The sequence below is a fragment of the Lissotriton helveticus genome, chromosome 12 (genome assembly GCF_964261635.1).
Source record: "Lissotriton helveticus chromosome 12, aLisHel1.1, whole genome shotgun sequence".
In the NCBI taxonomy this organism is placed as follows: Eukaryota; Metazoa; Chordata; class Amphibia; order Caudata; family Salamandridae; genus Lissotriton; species Lissotriton helveticus.
Window position 1 is genome coordinate 901436740 of NC_136073.1, and position 17591 is coordinate 901454330.

General features: G+C 47.0%; 1 protein-coding gene across 1 annotated transcript in view; it reads right to left on the bottom strand.

The window, feature by feature from the left end:
- Positions 1-17591, bottom strand: part of RNF167 (ring finger protein 167) — a 265889-nt gene that overhangs the window by 185388 nt on the left and 62910 nt on the right. Inside the window, exon 3 of the mRNA XM_078669765.1 lies at positions 13226-13306. Within this exon, the coding sequence (XP_078525891.1) occupies positions 13226-13306 (81 nt within the window). The remainder of the gene's footprint in view (positions 1-13225; positions 13307-17591) is intronic.

Below are 17591 nucleotides of genomic sequence, written 5' to 3' on the forward strand. Positions count from 1 at the left end.
CTGCTCCTAGTGATGCTTGGCATTCCACTGAGCCAGACGTAAGACGCTCTGCTCCTAGTGATGCTTTGCATTCCGCTGAACCAGATGCAAGACACTCTGCTCCTAGTGATGCTTTGCATTCCGCTGAACCAGATGCAAGACACTCTGCTCCTAGTGATGCTTTGCATTCCACGGAGCCAGACACAAGACGCTCTGCTCCTAGTGATGCTTTGCATTCCGCTGAACCAGACACAAGACGCTCTGCTCCTAGTGATGCTTTGCATTCCGCTAAACCAGACACAAGACGCTCTGCTCCTAGTCATGCTTTGCATTCCGCTAAACGAGACACAAGACGCTCTGCTCCTAGTGATGCTTTGCATTCCGCTAAACGAGACACAAGACGCTCTGCTCCTTGCGATGCTTTGCATTCTGGTGAACCAGACAAGAAGCTCAGCTCCTAGTGATGCTTTGCATTCTGCTGAACCACACTCTGCTCCTAGTGATGCTTTGCATTCCGCTGAGCCAGACGTAAGACGCTCTGCTCCTATTGATGCTTTGCATTCCGCTGAACCAGACACAAGACGCTCTGCTTCTAGCGGTGATTTGCATTCCGCTGAACCAGACACAAGACGCTCTGCTTATAGCGATGATTTGCATTTCGCTGAGCCAGACAAGACGCTCTGCTCCTAGTGATGCTTTGCATTCTGGTGAACCAGACAAGAAGCTCCGCTCCTAGTGATGCTTTGCATTCTGCTGAACCACACTCTGCTCCTAGTGATGCTTTGCATTCCGCTGAGCCAGACTTAAGTCGCTCTGGTCCTATTGATGCTTTGCCTTCCGCTGAACCAGACACAAGACGCTCTGCTTCTAGCGATGATTTGCATTCTGCTGAACCAGACACAAGAAGCTCTGCTCCTAGTGATGCTTTGCATTCCGCTGACCGAGATGCAAGACACTCTACTCCTAGTGATGCTTTGCATTCTGCTGAGCCAGACACAAGACGCTCTGCTCCTTGTGATGCTTTGCATTCCGCTGACAGAGATGCAAGACACTCTGCTCCTAGTGATGCTTTACATTCTGTTGAACCAGACAAAAAACGCTCACCTCCTAGTGATGCTTTGCATTCCGCCGAGCCAGACACAAGACGCTCTGCTTCTAGTGATACTTTTCATTCCGCTGAGCCAGACACAAGACGCTCTGCTTCTAGCGATGCTTTGCATTCCGCTGAGCCAGACACAAGACGCTCTGCTCCTAGTGATGCTTTGCATTCCGCTGAGCCAGACACAAGACGCTCTGCTCCTAGTGATGCTTTGCATTCTGCTGAGCCAGACACAAGACGCTCTGCTTCTAGTGATACTTTTCATTCCGCTGAGCCAGACACAAGACGCTCTGCTTCTAGCGATGCTTTGCATTCCGCTGAGCCAGACACAAGACGCTCTGCTCCTTGTGATGCTTTGCATTCTGGTGAACCAGACAAGAAGCACTGCTCCTAGTGATGCTTTGCATTCTGCTGAACCACACTCTGCTCCTAGTGATGCTTTGCATTCCACTGAGCCAGACGTAAGTCGCTTTGGTCCTAGTGATGCTTTGCCTTCCGCTGAACCAGACACAAGACGCTCTGCTTCTAGCGATGCTTTACATTCCACTGAACCAGACACAAGACGCTCTGCTCCTAGTGATGCTTTGCATTCCGCTGACCGAGATGCAAGACACTCTACTCCTAGTGATGCTTTACATTCTGTTGAACCAGACAAAAAACGCTCACCTCCTAGTGATGCTTTGCATTCCGCCGAGCCAGACACAAGACGCTCCGCTCCTAGTGATGCTTTGCATTCTGCTGAGCCAGACACAAGACGCTCTGCTTCTAGTGATACTTTTCATTCCGCTGAGCCAGACACAAGACGCTCTGCTTCTAGCGATGCTTTGCATTCCGCTGAGCCAGACACAAGACGCTCTGCTCCTAGTGATGCTTTGCATTCCGCTGAGCCAGACACAAGACGCTCTGCTCCTAGTGATGCTTTGCATTCCGCTGAACCAGACACAAGACGCTCTGCTCCTAGTGATGCTTTACATTCAGCTGAACCAGACACAAGATGCTCTGCTTCTAGCGATGCTTTGCATTCCGCTGAGCGGGATGCAAGACGCTCTACTCCTAGTGATGCTTTACATTCTGCTGAATCAGACACAAGACGCTCTGCTCCTATTGATGCTTTGCATTCCGCTGAGCGGGATGCAAGACGCTCTACTCCTAGTGATGCTTTGCATTCTGCTGAGCCAGACACAAGACGCTCTGCTTCTAGCGATGCGTTGCATTCCGCTGAGCCAGACACAAGACGCTCTGCTCCTAGTGATGCTTTGCATTCCGCTGAGCCAGACACAAGACGCTCTGCTTCTAGTGATGCTTTGCATTCTGCTGAGCCAGACACAAGACGCTCTGCTCCTAGCGATGCTTTGCATTCTGCTGAGCCAGACACAAGATGCTCTGCTTCTAGCGATGCTTTGCATTCTGCTGAGCCAGACACAAGACGCTCCGCTCCTAGTGATGCTTTACATTCAGCTGAACCAGACATACTACTCTTTGCTCGCAGTATGCGATTCCATTCTACTAAACCAAAGTCACAAGATACTTTGCTAATAGTTGATGCTTTACATTGTGATGAACCAGACACAAGATGTTTTGTCTTCGACCAAACCAGACTTAAGACCCTTTATTCTAGACGCTTCACCCCAGTTGATGGTTTACACTGAACCAGGTGTAAGACCCTTTGCTTCTGATTGAGGTGTGCTCTGCTGAGCCAGAGACACCGAACATTTTACTTTTAGTCCATGCTTAGCATTCTGCTGAACCAGACACATGTATTGCTCAGAGTTGATGATTACACTCTGATGAACCAGGGACAAAAGAAACATTGCTACTAGTTGATGGTTTACATTCTGGAGAACCAGACAGAAATACTTTATGTTCTGCTGAACCAGACAGAAGACGCTTTTCCCCTTGTTGAAGGCTTTCAAAATGCTGATCCAGAAATAAAAGTCTTTGCTCCTTTTTGACAGTTTGCGCTCTGTAGAGCCAGGAATATGAAGCTTTACTCCAAATTGATGGTTTATACTCTGCTGAACCAGAGATTAAAGGGATTTAATACTAACTGATGATTTATACTCTCTGCTGAACCAGATATACAAGGATTCTGCTGCTAGTTGATGGTTTATACTCTGCTGAACCAGCGATACAAGGGGTTTGCTACTAGTTGATGGTTAATACTCTGCTGAACCAGAGATACAAGGGGTTTGCTACTAGTTGATGGTTAATACTCTGCTGAACCAGAGATACAAGGGGTTTGCTACTAGTTGATGGTTAATACTCTGCTGAACCAGAGATACAAGGGGTTTGCTACTAGTTGATGGTTAATACTCTGCTGAACCAGAGATACAAGGGGTTTGCTACTAGTTGATGGTTAATACTCTGCTGAACCAGATATATCAGGATTCTGCTGCTAGCTGATGGTTAACACTGCTGAACCTGAGATACAAGGATTTTGCTGCTAGTTGATGGTTCACGTTCGGCAGAACCAGGCATATGAAGCTTTGTCTTAGTCATTAGTTTACACTCTGAAAATCAAACATAAGATGCTTTGCTTTTTATTGAGGCTTTACAATTTGCTGAACCATGCATAAGAAGCTTTCCTACTAGTTGATGGCTTCCACTCAGCTGAACTATACATAAGAAGCTTTACTACTAGTTGATGGCTTCCACTCAGCTGAACTATACATAAGAAGCTTTACTACTAGTTGATGGCTTCCACTCAGCTGAACTATACATAAGAAGCTTTACTACTAGTTGATGGCGTCCACTCAGCTGAACCATACATAAGAAGCTTTACTACTAGTTGATGGCTTCCACTCAGCTGAACCATACATAAGAAGCTTTACTACTAGTTGATGGCTTCCACTCAGCTGAACCATACATAAGAAGCTTTACTACTAGTTGATGGCTTCCACTCAGCTGAACCATACATAAGAAGCTTTACTACTAGTTGATGGCTTCCACTCAGCTGAACCATACATAAGAAGCTTTACTACTAGTTGATGGCTTCCACTCAGCTGAACCATACATAAGAAGCTTTACTACTAGTTGATGGCTTCCACTCAGCTGAACTATACATAAGAAGCTTTACTACTAGTTGATGGCTTCCACTCAGCTGAACCATACATAAGAAGCTTTACTACTAGTCGATGGCTTCCACTCAGCTGAACCATACATAAGAAGCTTTATTACTAGTTGATGGCTTCCACTCTGCTGAACCAGAGATAAGTCACTCCACCGGACTGCAGCAATGAAGCGAAGTCCCTCGAACCACACTGGGCACCATGGGCTGGCTCACCGAGAGTTGCACCGGCGGGGCAGGGGGTAGTTGAAACCCTTTGGAAACCGGCTACTCACAGTAGAAAAGGCTGCAGGAAGCGCCCAAGCCTGCCTGACCCCAAGATGGCGACATGGCAGAATTAATCAAGCCTAGCAGGGCGATGAGGCCGTAAACTCGAGGGGGGAGACTGCAGTTTAAGGTCAGCAGGAGAGCTGAGTAACGGTGGGCGATGCCCACGCCACGCAGAGGTCACGAGTGCAACAGGACCTGGAGTTCACACCGATCAGACCTCGCGCATATCCCCCACATCTGGCTCACCCTACAGGACAGGAAGGAGATCAAGAGGTGGTGCTCAGACGAAGACCAAAGAGACCAGGCAGCAACAAAAGCAGCCTCTATGTAGAAGATCGCTCCAACCTTGGGCATCCATCGTGAATCGGCTGCCATACTAAGTAAATCAGCAAGATGGCTGACAGGTGAGGTGCTCCTGTCGAGAGCTCCCTGGCTAGGGATGGCCTTCTTGGCTCTAATCCCCTGGCATGTACCCCCTCCTTGAACCTTTATACACATCTGGGGTTCTATGGACTGCAGTCCTTCGATTCTCCAATTCCCGTGATTGAATTTGAAACCAGCGTCAGCAACTTCCAAGGAATTCGGTTAATATTCTACCGACCGCGGAGACCTAGCAATATACCCAGCCGGACTTTGGGCAGACTTTCTTTCGTCTCTGCGTCGTGACTCCTTCCTCCTCCGCCTTTGACGAATCAGCCGGCTTGTTTGACTTTCACTTTGTCTTTTTGGTTCCCCTGAATGGCTTTCCCCTTTGAAGGTCTTTCCTGACCTGATCTTCATTCCAACCCCATTTTAATGTTAATGTTAATAAGATTTGTACAGCGCACAAATACTCTCAGGCGTCATGGCGCTGGCGGACTAAAAGTGCTATGCTCACCTATACTGCTACTGAAATAGCCAGGTCTTAAGCTGTTTCCTGAATTTCAGATGATGGGTAATTTTTCTGAGATATAACGGGAGAGAGTTCCATTCTTTGATGGTATTAAATGCTAAACTCCTCCCACCCCAGTTCATCCTATAGATCCTGGCTGGCTGCATAAGGTAAGCATTTGCTGACCGCAGCACTCTGTCTGGGGAGTACCATCTAAACAAGTTCTCTAAGAACTTTGGTCCTTCTCTATGTAGTGCCTTATGAGCAATGCCGAGAGTTTTAAATTTTATCCGCTGGCAGACTGGCAGCCAGTGGAGTTTTCTCAATTCAGCTCTTACCGATTGAAATTTTGGAATATCCAAGATCAGTCTTGCAGCCGCATTTTGTACTGCCTGTTTCTTCCTGAGGAGGGCAGACTGAACCTTAATATACAAACTGTTACAATAGTCAAGCTTAGACAAGACTAAGGCAGTCACTAATGATTTTCTGCAGGATTTAGGAATGAACGGCAGAACTTTCCTAATAGTCTTAATCATATAAAATGAAGACAACACTACTTTAGAGACTTGAGTCTTAAAGTTCAGCTTTCCATCTATAACGACCCCAAGATTTTTTGCTTTGTCCACTTAATCATAGTTATTAGTTCAGTGAATTGCGTGGGCGAAGTCAGCGAAAAATTGAACCCCAAAGTGAGCTCAGTAGCATCTTTGAGAATTGTTTTATCCGCTGCAGCTGATTAAGTGAACTGCTCATAGATATGTTCAACTTTGGATCTAAAAGAGAGCCAAGGTGTCACAAAATTCTTGGTTGAAGGTAGTAGGGTCATCTTTTTTAACTGTAGGTACATTTTTCACAGTATGAAAAAGTTCTTTGCTTGACCCACTAGCTTTTTCAATCTTTGTTGTATAAAAAATAGTTTTTTCTTCAATCAACTCTTTCTTAAAAACTGAGATCATAGATTTATATGGAGTAGTTTCTGTCCTGTAACTCCAGTTCTGTAGTAGGGGTATCTCGGTTATAGTCATAATCTAGTGAATAGTCCCGCCCATGTGCGTGGACCCCGGAGCAATCAAAAATAATCTCTTAAAGTGTCGAAAAATGCAGAACTGCACAGACACTTAAGAGAGAATTAAAGACAGATAATGCAGCCTATATCCACAGGCTACACTGTCCAGTATTTCAATCTAGAAATTCCACCAAAAATCCACAAACAGCAAAGCCTGTCCAGATTTCCCTTGCTTTAACAGCAAAATCCCTCTGGAATGATAGAGAGGAAGACATGGACAGACAAGCCCCATAGGCTGCCATTATGTGGCTCAGAACAGGATACTGTGCCTTTAAGAGAACTTTCCAGAACTTCACAGTATCCCAGAATGCACTGCAGGTCCCTTTTACTTTCAGTTCTTTTTGAAGGCGTAACACGCCAGACCTACAGCATTCCTTACATGAATATCTCTCTCCAACGGGGAGGAGGGCGGGCGCTTATGACTATAACAGAGATACCCCTACTACAGAACTGGAGTTACAGGACAGAAACTACTCCTTCTCCAAGCCCACAGCCGTCAGGGTCTCTGCCTCCGCCTTCATGCGGGCCATCTCATCATCGGCATGTTTTCCGAACAGGGTTTCCCCCGAGAAGGGCAGATTGGCCACCCGCTGCTGGGCCTCCGGCTTGAGTGACGTGAGCCTGAGCCAAGCATGGCGCCGCTGGTTGATCCCATGACAATACCCATGGGCAGCTAAAAGAGAGACATCCGCAGCCGAGCTGATGACCTGGTTTGAAACCAGCATCCCCTCTTTGAGTATTTCCTGGAAGTCCTCCCTCTTGTCTCTTGGCAGGAGTTCCGTGAACTGTTGTAGGGATTCCCAGAGGGCACGGTCATATCGCCCTAGTAACGCCGCATCGCCGGACGCCTTCATGGCCGTGGATGCAGTCCCACAAGCCTTCCGACCAGCTGAGCCGATCCATCGGCTTTCTTTATAGGGCGGTACGGTGGAGGACGGCGAGGTAGAATGTAACTTCCTGGCCGCCGTCACTTATCACAGAGTCAGGCACCGGGTCTATCCGCAGGAAAGCCGGGTCCGAATTCGGGGCCCTGTACTTCTTCAGAAGTCGGGAGGGAGCGGCCTTCACCACCGCTGGCGTGAGGAACAGCTCCTCCGCAGGCTTTACCAAACCAGGCACTAGTGGCAGGAGAGGGCGAGACAAATGCTTCTTGTGAAGCGTCTCAAATATCACGGACGTCGTGGGTGTTGGAGCCGTCACCGTGATTCCCAATTTTACAGCCCCCCTCAGGAGAACATCCTGGAACGTGCTGATGTCGTCCACCGGAGACACCCTTGTCCCCGGGGATTCCGACAAGGTCGGAGAATATGACCTGGTCCTGGACCTGGAGAAGTCCGTGCGGGACCTCGATCCACGCCTCCTATGGCGACGTCTTGACCTGGTGGAGGATCTACGTCCGGAGCGTGATCTTGACTTCCTCGGCTTTGGTCGATCCGCCGGTTCCACCGGAGCGGGTGACTTCGGCTTGGCTGGGGCCTTCGGCTTAGGGGTCCCCTTGGGGGGGGTCGGAAGCCTGGGCAGCGAGAACGACCTCGGAGGAACCGGAGGCGGCTTGTCTGCTGGTAGCCGAGGTAGAGGCATAGTGTGAGCGGTAGAGGAGGAGGAGTAGGATCCCTCAGAGGGAGACCCCTCGGCAATGGAGGAGGGGGTGTAACCGGCCTCTGTGACGCAGTATACACCATGGAATACACCGAGCCCAGTGATCCGCCTTCCTTCCCAGCCTGGGACGTAGGTAAACGCCCCATGGCGCCAGAACGCCTTCTCCGTCTCCTCGGTGTCGAAGAACGGCGACCGGACAGCGAGCGTCGGTCCCTCGACGTCGAACGTCCTTCCCTCGACGTCGAACGTTTCCCCTTCGATGACGAATGCCTGCGCCTCGACGTCTACCTCATTCGCCTCGATGGCGACCTCCTTCGGCGCCTCGATGGCGACCTCCTTCGACTCGACGGCGACCTACTTCGACTCGACGGCGACCTCCTTCGACTCGACGGCGACCTCCTTCGCCTCGACGGCGAACTTCGCCTCGACGGCGAACTTCTCCTCGACGACGAGGATCCCCTCGACGACGATCTTCTCCTATTCGCCAACGGCGAATGGCGGTGTCGCCTCGACAGCGAGCGCCCACGCCGGGGCTTTCGACGTCGAACACTCGACGTTGACTCCGACGAGGACGACGACGAAATCGTCACAGGAGACCTCGACGGCGGTCTGTTCAGTTCCTTCGACGTCGAGCGTCGACGGCGCTTCGACCCAGAGCCCTGGGGAGACGGGGAACAGACTGTAGTCATCCCTCTCGACGTCGTAGTCGGTGCAATCGACCCAGACGGAGAATGGTGACGCTTGCTGGTCTTCTAGCCCCTGGGGAGCCCCCCAGAGGCCTCAGCACGGGCAGAGGAAGCCCCTACAGACCCACCTTGCACCTTCAGCCTTCTTTCCTCAAGGCCCTGAAGCCTGATCTTCTTTCTGTCCTTCAGGGTCCTGCCAGAGAAGCCCTGACAAATCCCACACTCCTCTGGGACATGGGAAGAAGGAAGGCAGAGGATACACACCTCATGGGGATCTGATTTGGCCTTCTTCCTGGAGCACTCCGGGCATTTGTCAAATAATGCAGGCATATTTGACATCAAAAGAGTGCAAAAAACAAGAAGAAAGGCCCCAAAGTACTTAGAAAGCACTCAACTTGACATAAAAGTGAAAAAATCACCAATAAACCCTTAAAAAGGGAGAGCTCAATGCTCCAGGGTCCTGCTTGCAGGAGCCAGAATAAAGAACTGAAAGTAAAAGGGACCTGCAGTGCATTCTGGGATACTGTGAAGTTCTGGAAAGTTCTCTTAAAGGCACAGTATCCTGTTCTGAGCCACATAATGGCAGCCTATGGGGCGTGTCTGTCCATGTCTTCCTCTCTATCATTCCAGAGGGATTTTGCTGTTAAAGCAAGGGAAATCTGGACAGGCTTTGCCATTTGTGGATTTTTGGTGGAATTTCTAGTTGAAACACTGGACAGTGTAGCCTGTGGCTATAGGCTGCATTATCTGTCTTTAATTCTCTCTCAAGTGTCTGTGCAGTTCTGCATTTTTCGACACTTTAAGAGATTATTTTTGATTGCTCCGGGGTCCACGCACGTGGGCGGGACTATTCACTAGACTATGACTATACACAGAGATCCCCTACTACAGAACTATTTTTCTCTGTAAGTTCATATTTTTTCCGCCAGATCCTTTCCTGTCTCCTACAAGCCTGCTTGTCTATCCTTAAGGCTTCAGAAAACCAAGGGACTGAGGGTACTTTCCTGTTTTTATTAATCTGCATGTTGGGGGCTAATTTTGCAAAGTCAGTTTCAAGCCAGAGGGTATATTTTGGGACTGCCATGTCAGCATCACTCTCCACCTTCTCTTCGCTATTGCCAAGCTCATTGACCAAGGATCTGTGGTCAATTTTTTGCCAAGCCCTACTTATAATCTTTATGTTCTCATTATTTAGATCATTGGAACATGAACGCTTATATTTAAAGAAAATAGCTTGGTGGTTCGACCAGATTACCAGGAAAGTAGTGACTTTGGAGATAGCTGGGTCATTAGTGAACAGGCCATCAAGAGTATGTCCTGCCGTATGTTTATCGCCCAAAATCAACTGATTAAGACCTTATTCCGCAGTTAGATCTAGCATTTCCTCCGTGTCTATGTCTTCCCTAGTTTTCAAATAGAAGTTCATATCTCCCAAAACTGTAAAAGATTTTGAGTGGAGGCTGAGTGGATATTTACTAGGAAATCAGCTCTAGGGCCTGGCGGACGGTAGATCAGGAGGCCTTTAAAGGATTCTTGGGCGGAAAGAGTGATCTTAAAAAGCAATGCTTCACAGGCTGGTGTATCTATTTTTGAACAGAAGGAACCTAGTTTGGCTTTATTTATCCCCTCTTCCTTATATACCCCATAGGATGTGTGTATATGTTTAAGCTATGCTCCAGTAACTGTTACTGTGTAACACTGTTTTTTTCTGTATGTTATACTAGGCTCCTGTAACTGACGTATTTTGTAACTCGCTAATCCTCATTTAAAGTGCTCCGATACCTCCGGGTCTAGCCAGCACAATATGAAACCCTGCAAATAAAATAAATAAATAAAATAAGGTTATTTGTGTTGATCTGAATCAGACAGAAGACGCTTTGTTCATAGTTCTGCTGAACCAGAGACACCGTTTTTTTACCCCAGGCTCGACAAATCCTATATTTTTTTGTCCTTTATGGGGCGCACCTGACTTTGCAGCATCCGTGACTGTATGGAAACTCTAATCATGTCATAGAGTCTGGCTTCAGGGGCTAAAACGAGAAGGATTCCACTGATGCTCTCTAGGCGAGGTGAGGAGGTTCCATCAGGCAGCCATGTTACACATGGCTCTCTCACAAATAGAATCCTGTTTCACAGGTAACACAGCCCAAGCTATCAGTTTCACTGTGTTCGGCTTTAAACGCAGGCACCTTAGGAGCAGAGTCTATGCAGAAGAAGTCCGAACCCACTTAACTGGCAAGCTTTTCAATTCAGAACCACTTCTGTGCAGAGGGAGAGGTTGTACGTTGTCCCATGTGCGGTTGAAGGCATTAGCGTTACACACGAGACGCCACCGTGCTGTGGAATGAGTTGCCACAGCACGTCAGACACTTGGACACACTGGTACCTTTCAGAGAGGTGGTAAACTAGTTTATTTGCAATAGCAATTCTCTGAAGTTGGCTACGGGAGAGGTTGCTGTATGATAATATTGTATGATTATTTTCAGTCCATTTGGTTTTCTTCAGTGATGATAGATGTTCAAGTGAAAAAAAAATAGGATGGTGGCAATCAGAGCGGTTCACTTGGCTTGAATCTTACTACAGGTTTTGGATAAGGAAGGGGGTTCAAAAGTAGCAGTGGTGGAGCAGGAGTGACACGAGTCTCACCCCCTTCACATGGTGAAACATAGGGAATACCTGTGTGACATACATTTAGTAGAGCAGGTTGGGGTTCAGCAAGAGCCTGGGCCAAATGTGTTACTCTCTCTCTCTTTATTGGTTATGGCAGGTGAGGGTGAGTACTTTTTTCTGGTCTGGTGGTTGAGCGTTTTGCCATCTGGGGCAAATGGACAGGATTTCCACGGCTCGCACCCTACGAAAGCGAATTAAGCATTAAAATTGAAGGTATGATGCTCACTTCCCTTTTCATGCTAGGCAGCTTCTTAGTTGTGTTTGTGCAGAAGGGATAGTTCATATCTATGCGCTTATTTTCCAAGTGCCAGCTTAGTATGGGTGTCTTTTTTTTTAGGTTTGGTTTGACAGCACTGCTTTCTGCATACCTATGGTTACCAGTGCTTTAAATACATTGGTTGGTCTTAGGTTCCCTCTAGGAAAGAAGTTCTCTCTCAACTCGTGCTGTTGGCTGTTTGATGTATCATTCGAGCATATTTTACATCTGAAAACTATACTCAAGTCATCCTACATTAAATTATTTCTCTCTTAGATGGATTGGATACAGAAAGTAATTGTTGTGTGTCTTGTTCACCACAGCGTCAGCTATTTTAGTTGAAGCTCAATTGAAAGCCCAACCTATTGCCTTTGTCAATTCTTTGTAGCTTGTCAGGTTTTTTTTGCAGCACTTTGCATGTGTGGGTGTCCCAGCTCATACTTATGTTCCCAGTGCATCTTGCTGTTGGCTAAACTGCCATGATTGGTCGACAGTGTCGTACTTGACAAGGGCACATTTGCAACTAAGCTTTACCTCTAAGGTGGTAGGTGCTGTCTGATCTGAGGCTAGATCATTGATGTGGAAGCTAGGCAGGAGGGAGGCAAGGTTTTGGATTTGTGAGCAAGATACCATCATACGGTTTGTCCACTGCTTGAAGGGTAAAGCAACCACATTTATCAGTTCACCTCTTTAGTTGGCATAGAATTGTGAAATTAATGCAAGTTCACTTGACTAGCCCCCAGGTTTCGGTCATTGAATTAGACCTTGTTCTTCATCATGGTGAAAGGTGCATCATATTGCCAGCTTTTTTTGTATCATCGGTGCCTTGGCGTATTGACACTCCGATTCTCTTTAATACTGAAGGACACTCCGAACCTCTATTATGTTGTATTTTTTTATGTGTTGTCTCTACGGCCTCGTTCATAATCACATATCTTTGGTTTACCAAATATATACTCCCATTGTTTTGCCGTCTGTGTGTGCATTTTGTGCCATAGTGGCATAGTTAGGTCTCGCATTACTGAAAATTTGAGCTATTGGTGTTGCATTATTATTTGCAACGTCAAAAGCTCTAACTAACTGATGCGAAACTGCTTGCATTGCAAGTGCTGTTTCAGTATGTGTGGGTTCCTCTAAAAGGTGCAACAGCTCCCAGACGTCAGTCCCTTGGAGTGGGCGTGGTGAAGAAAAAAAATAGTGTGTGACGCAATGAAACCGCACTGGTATGTTTTCATTATTCTGGACCACACATTCACAAGGGAGGCACGTGGACGCACACGTGTTTGTCCAAGTCAATTCAGGATGAGGAGGTGCTATAAAAACACACCGACTAAGAAACGAAATACAGGCAGCGCTTCATTCCCACGGATAACAGTCGAGGCACCTGTCAATTAGAAAAGAAACATGAGCCTTCACGAAAAAGGTCGATTCAACCAGTGTTTTCTCCACAGAAGCAAAGAAGGTGGGCAGGAAGTTACTCCTCTGGCTGCTCAGAGAAGCCAAGCAAACTTCCCTGTCACCACCACCACAATCAGAGCTCTGGAGACAGAGGGCCGGTTGATGCAGTGTGAGTCTCTGGACACCAAAATGAGCTGTGGAAGTGTAATTATTTCTGTTCGAAGTATGCAAATGTTAAATTAGTCCTTCAAGGCACGCGCTTACCTTGAGTCCTTCTTGGGGGAGCTCTGATCCGAAGAAGGCCGGCAGGTCATCAAACACCATGCTGGCATTATGGTCCGAGAACTGCAATGAAGGAACAAGAGAACGGTCAGAAAACAGAACATTAAGCATCTACAGGAGGGAGGCACCCACCCCCAGCCACACACTTAGATACTCTATGGTTTTATCCATTATCCTCAAAGTTTTCCTCTCTACTCGCTTGTTTGGACGCCGCATCACTGAAGCCCCCTCGGGTGCCAACCATTCCATGTAGCAGGTCAGCCCTTCTCCACTGTGGTGGAAAGATTCCACATCATGCAACATTATCTGGCATCCCCCTAGAAGAGAGCTGTGCGAGTCTAGAGTAAAAGCACTAGGGAGCACGAATGAGGCATTAAAGGACTTAATTAGTAGATAACGTGTGCAGTGACGTTAGAGTCAGCCGATAACACCCTCCTCAGAAGTACTTGGTAAGAGATGCAGAAAGCGGCTCCCAATAGAGCGTTCTGCCTCTCACATCACAAGACATGCACCACAGCAGGTGGGAGTTAGAAGACAGCAGAACTTGAACCAACAGGACACATTACAATTATGATAAAACATCTCACTTTGTACAAACTGAAAGATAGAAAACATAACTTACAGACATATGCAGGCCAAACCTGCTCTAGAAACTGGGGGTGGGCTCAAATCTCTCCCCAAACTCTTCCCGAATGACCACCCTGGTTTTTTTTACAAGCAGCCAAACTTCTCTCCTCACTAGTCTATCCTATCAAGCTACCTCTCTTTATTACCCCGTCACCCCCATGACTTGGGTTGGCTTTTAAACTGTTCTGGGGTTCACTCACTACTACTCCACACTGTATACCCATACTGGGTGCAGTTCACCTTCAGAAATCCATGTGATCCATGTACGCACAGAGACCTTTTTAGATCTTATAGGGATTTATGACCTAACAAGCAGCGGACTTGGGAATTCAGACTTTGCACGTTGTCAGACATCAGCCTGTAGTTCGTACTTTGATTGGGTGTAGGCTATACTGACTTGAACGTGTTCTTTATTGATCACTTTCTGGTTCCGTGCAGGATTCAATTTGAGGAAAGGATTTCACTCTCAACAGCATTTCTATCTTGGGGGTGTGCACTGTTCTCATGAACCGTGGGGTTTTCTGAACAGAATCCTTTCACTGCAATCCACTGGACACTGCCAACCATCTACGATCCTTCGAAAATACACAAACACAACATGCACAGCTAATAGCTCAAAGATAGTACAGGGTGATGTGACAATGGACTCATTTCTACCAAGGGCTGGTTGATGACACTCCCCTCACTGTCATCAAATCTCCTAATCTATTATTTTCTACAAAACTAACAAACACGGGCAAACGTAGAAGAAGAAAACCTTAGCACTGAACCTGGAGAACAGAAATCAGGATGAACTCGCTGCTCACTTCAAGCTAATCTTCATGACTGTTAAAGTGATCACACCATTAATGACGCCACTAAACGCTTTATTTTTATTTTTTTATTCAAAGTTTTATATAGCACGAATTAGATCTTTGCAGATATCAGAGCGCTTCACAGAGACAGGGGGTATTGGCAACAGGAGGGTGACTAAACAGACTATTGGGTACAATATAATAGTCAGTAGCATAATAGGATAGCAGTCATGTACAGATAAAATACCAATAAACAATCAGGTAACCAGTAATATAAGACGGCGCAAAGTCTTTGATCCAGCTACAATAGAGTTCAGGTGAACTTTGGCTATAGGGATGGCTTATACCACTTTCTTAGAATTAAAGAGAACAAGGGGTAGGGGCACCAAGAGGGTGATTCAACAAACTAATGTGTACAATATAGTAGTCGGTAGTAAGTGAGTAGCATAATAGGATCGCAATCATGTAAGAATATAATACCAATAGACAATCAGGTAACCAATGATACAAAAGCGGTGCAAAATCTCTGATCCAACAACAGTAAAGTTCAGGTGAACTTGGCCATAAGGATGGCTTTCACCTCTTTCTTGAAGAATGCAGTGGAGGAGATAAGCCTGGTTTCAGGAGGGAGTGCATTCCAGATCCTGGGTGCCATTCCTGAGAAGGAGCGTTTGTATGTTTTTTCCTTCCGGAATCTACGAGGTTTCAGGAGTAGGCTTTTTGTACTTCTATTGGTTCTCGAACCTCCTGATATAGTCAACTTTTGAGTGAGGTAATTGGGTGCCTTGTGGTGTACGGCAGAGTGTGTCATAACGGCAATTTTGAGCTGTATTCTGGATTCAAAAGGCAGCCATTTCAGGGATTTTAAGTCAGGGGATATATGCGAGTGTTTTCTTGAGCCAGTAATGAGTCTCGCGGCAGCGTTCAAGGAGGCTCTTAGGGGTGCGGTTGTTGATAGAGGGAGTCCGCTGAGGGCCACAATTCCATAGTCTATGCGGGGGATGACTAGGGCTTGTACAGCAGTTTGGAAGTCCTTGGCTGGGAAGAAGGGTTTAAGTTTCCTCAATGTGTTGATTTGGAAATTAGCTCCTTTCGTTGCTTTGCTAATGTGCTGTTGCATGTTGAGCTTGGCGTCAAGTGTGATGCCTAAGGATTTCGCAGAATCCACGATGGTGGGTTGGACATTGAGTGCTGTTAGGTGATTGAGCCAGATTTGGGGGGTGGTAATTTTCGCAGGAGGTGAGATCAGAAGGAACTCAGTTTTCAGAGCATTTAGTTTGAGGTGATTATCGGCCAACCACGATTGGGTGTTTCTAAGTGTGGAGTTCAGAAGTTTGATATCTTCCGGGGATTGTAGCTTTAGGTAACGTTGAGTGTCATCGGCGTACATATGGAAGTGTACATTGGATGCTTGGAGCAAGGTGGCGAGTGGTTCCATGACGAGGTTGAACAGTGTGGGGGAAAGGGAAGATCCTTGTGGGACGCCTAAATCTACTGGCACAGGTGAGGACAGCACATTGTTGATCTTGAACTTCTGAGACCTGTTATGTAGGAAGGAAGTGAACCATTTGAGAACAGTCCCGGATAAACCCATTCTAGTGTTTAGCAGCTCCAGTAGGTTCTCATGTTTGACCGTGTCAAATGCTGAGGAGAGATCAAGAAGGATGAGGAGGCAGGAATCATTGCGATCAAGGATTTGGAGGGCGTCATCAATTATGTGCGTCATAGCCGTTTCCGTGCTGTGTTTCGCTCGGAAGCCTGATTGATGAGGGTTGAGGAGGTCAAACTGGTCAATGTGTTTTGTTAGTTGGAGTTGTACACATTTTTCCAGCAGTTTGGCCAAGGTGGGGATATTTGTGATAGGGCGGTAGTTGTTTAGGTCAGACGGGTCAGCTGTAGGTTTCTTGAGTATAGGCGTGACTTGCCCCACCTTGAGGGAGTCTGGGATGAGCCCTTGTTGAAGGGAGCTGTTGATGATTTTAGTCCAAAGTGGGAGGAGCAGGGGGATGAAGTCTTTTACAGCATTAGCAGGTAGGGGGTCTATGAGGTGATTAGAGGGCTTCAAGGTGCCCAGCAGTTTGTGTATTGCTTCTTCAGAGTAGGTGTCGAAGGACGTCCATGATGCGTTATTTTTAGGTTGAGTGTTAGACATTCTGATGTGGCTGGGGTATCGGCTAACATCATTGATGAGGTCACTTCTTATGTTGTCGGTCTTTAGCTTAAAGAAAGCAGAAAAGTCTTCACAGTGTGGGATATCGCTTGTTGTGCTGTTAGATTGTAAGGGTTGCGTCTTGTTTTGAGTTTTGACTAGTTCGAACAGTTTTCTTGGTCGGTTTTTTGCTTGGTCCAGCTGGAGGCTAAAGAAGTCAGATTTCGCGCGCTTGATTTTCCTAAAGTAGGCATTTCTCTTGTTCTTAAGCGTTTTGAGATGCAGTGATGAGGGGTCAGATCTCCAGGTGCGTTCTGCCATTCGCATAGCACGCCTGTCTTCATTGAGTCTGCCGTCATACCAAGGGTTCGAGTTCTTGGTGGAGACTCTCTTCAGTTGCAGTGGGGCGGCTTCGTTGATTATTGAGTTCATAGAGTCGAGGTAGAGGTCGGTCAGTGATTGAACATCAGAGGCGCCCGAAGGGGGAAGGAGGAGACTGCAGGTGTGGGGAGGCAGGGAGTTGGGGTTAAGATTCTTCATGTCCCTTTTCCAAATCTTGGATTTGGTAGGTTGAGCCGGGTTGGGTTTAACTTTTTCGTTGATAAAGAAGTTAATAATGTGGTGGTCTGACCAGTCACAGGGTTGGATCGCCCCCAGTTGGGTAGAGTCCTCTTTGGCGATGATGAGATCGAGTATCGAGCCTTTGTCGTGTGTTGGGCTGTTGCATATTTGGGTGAGGTCGAGCGCATTAAGGAAAGTTTTGAGACTATTCACCACT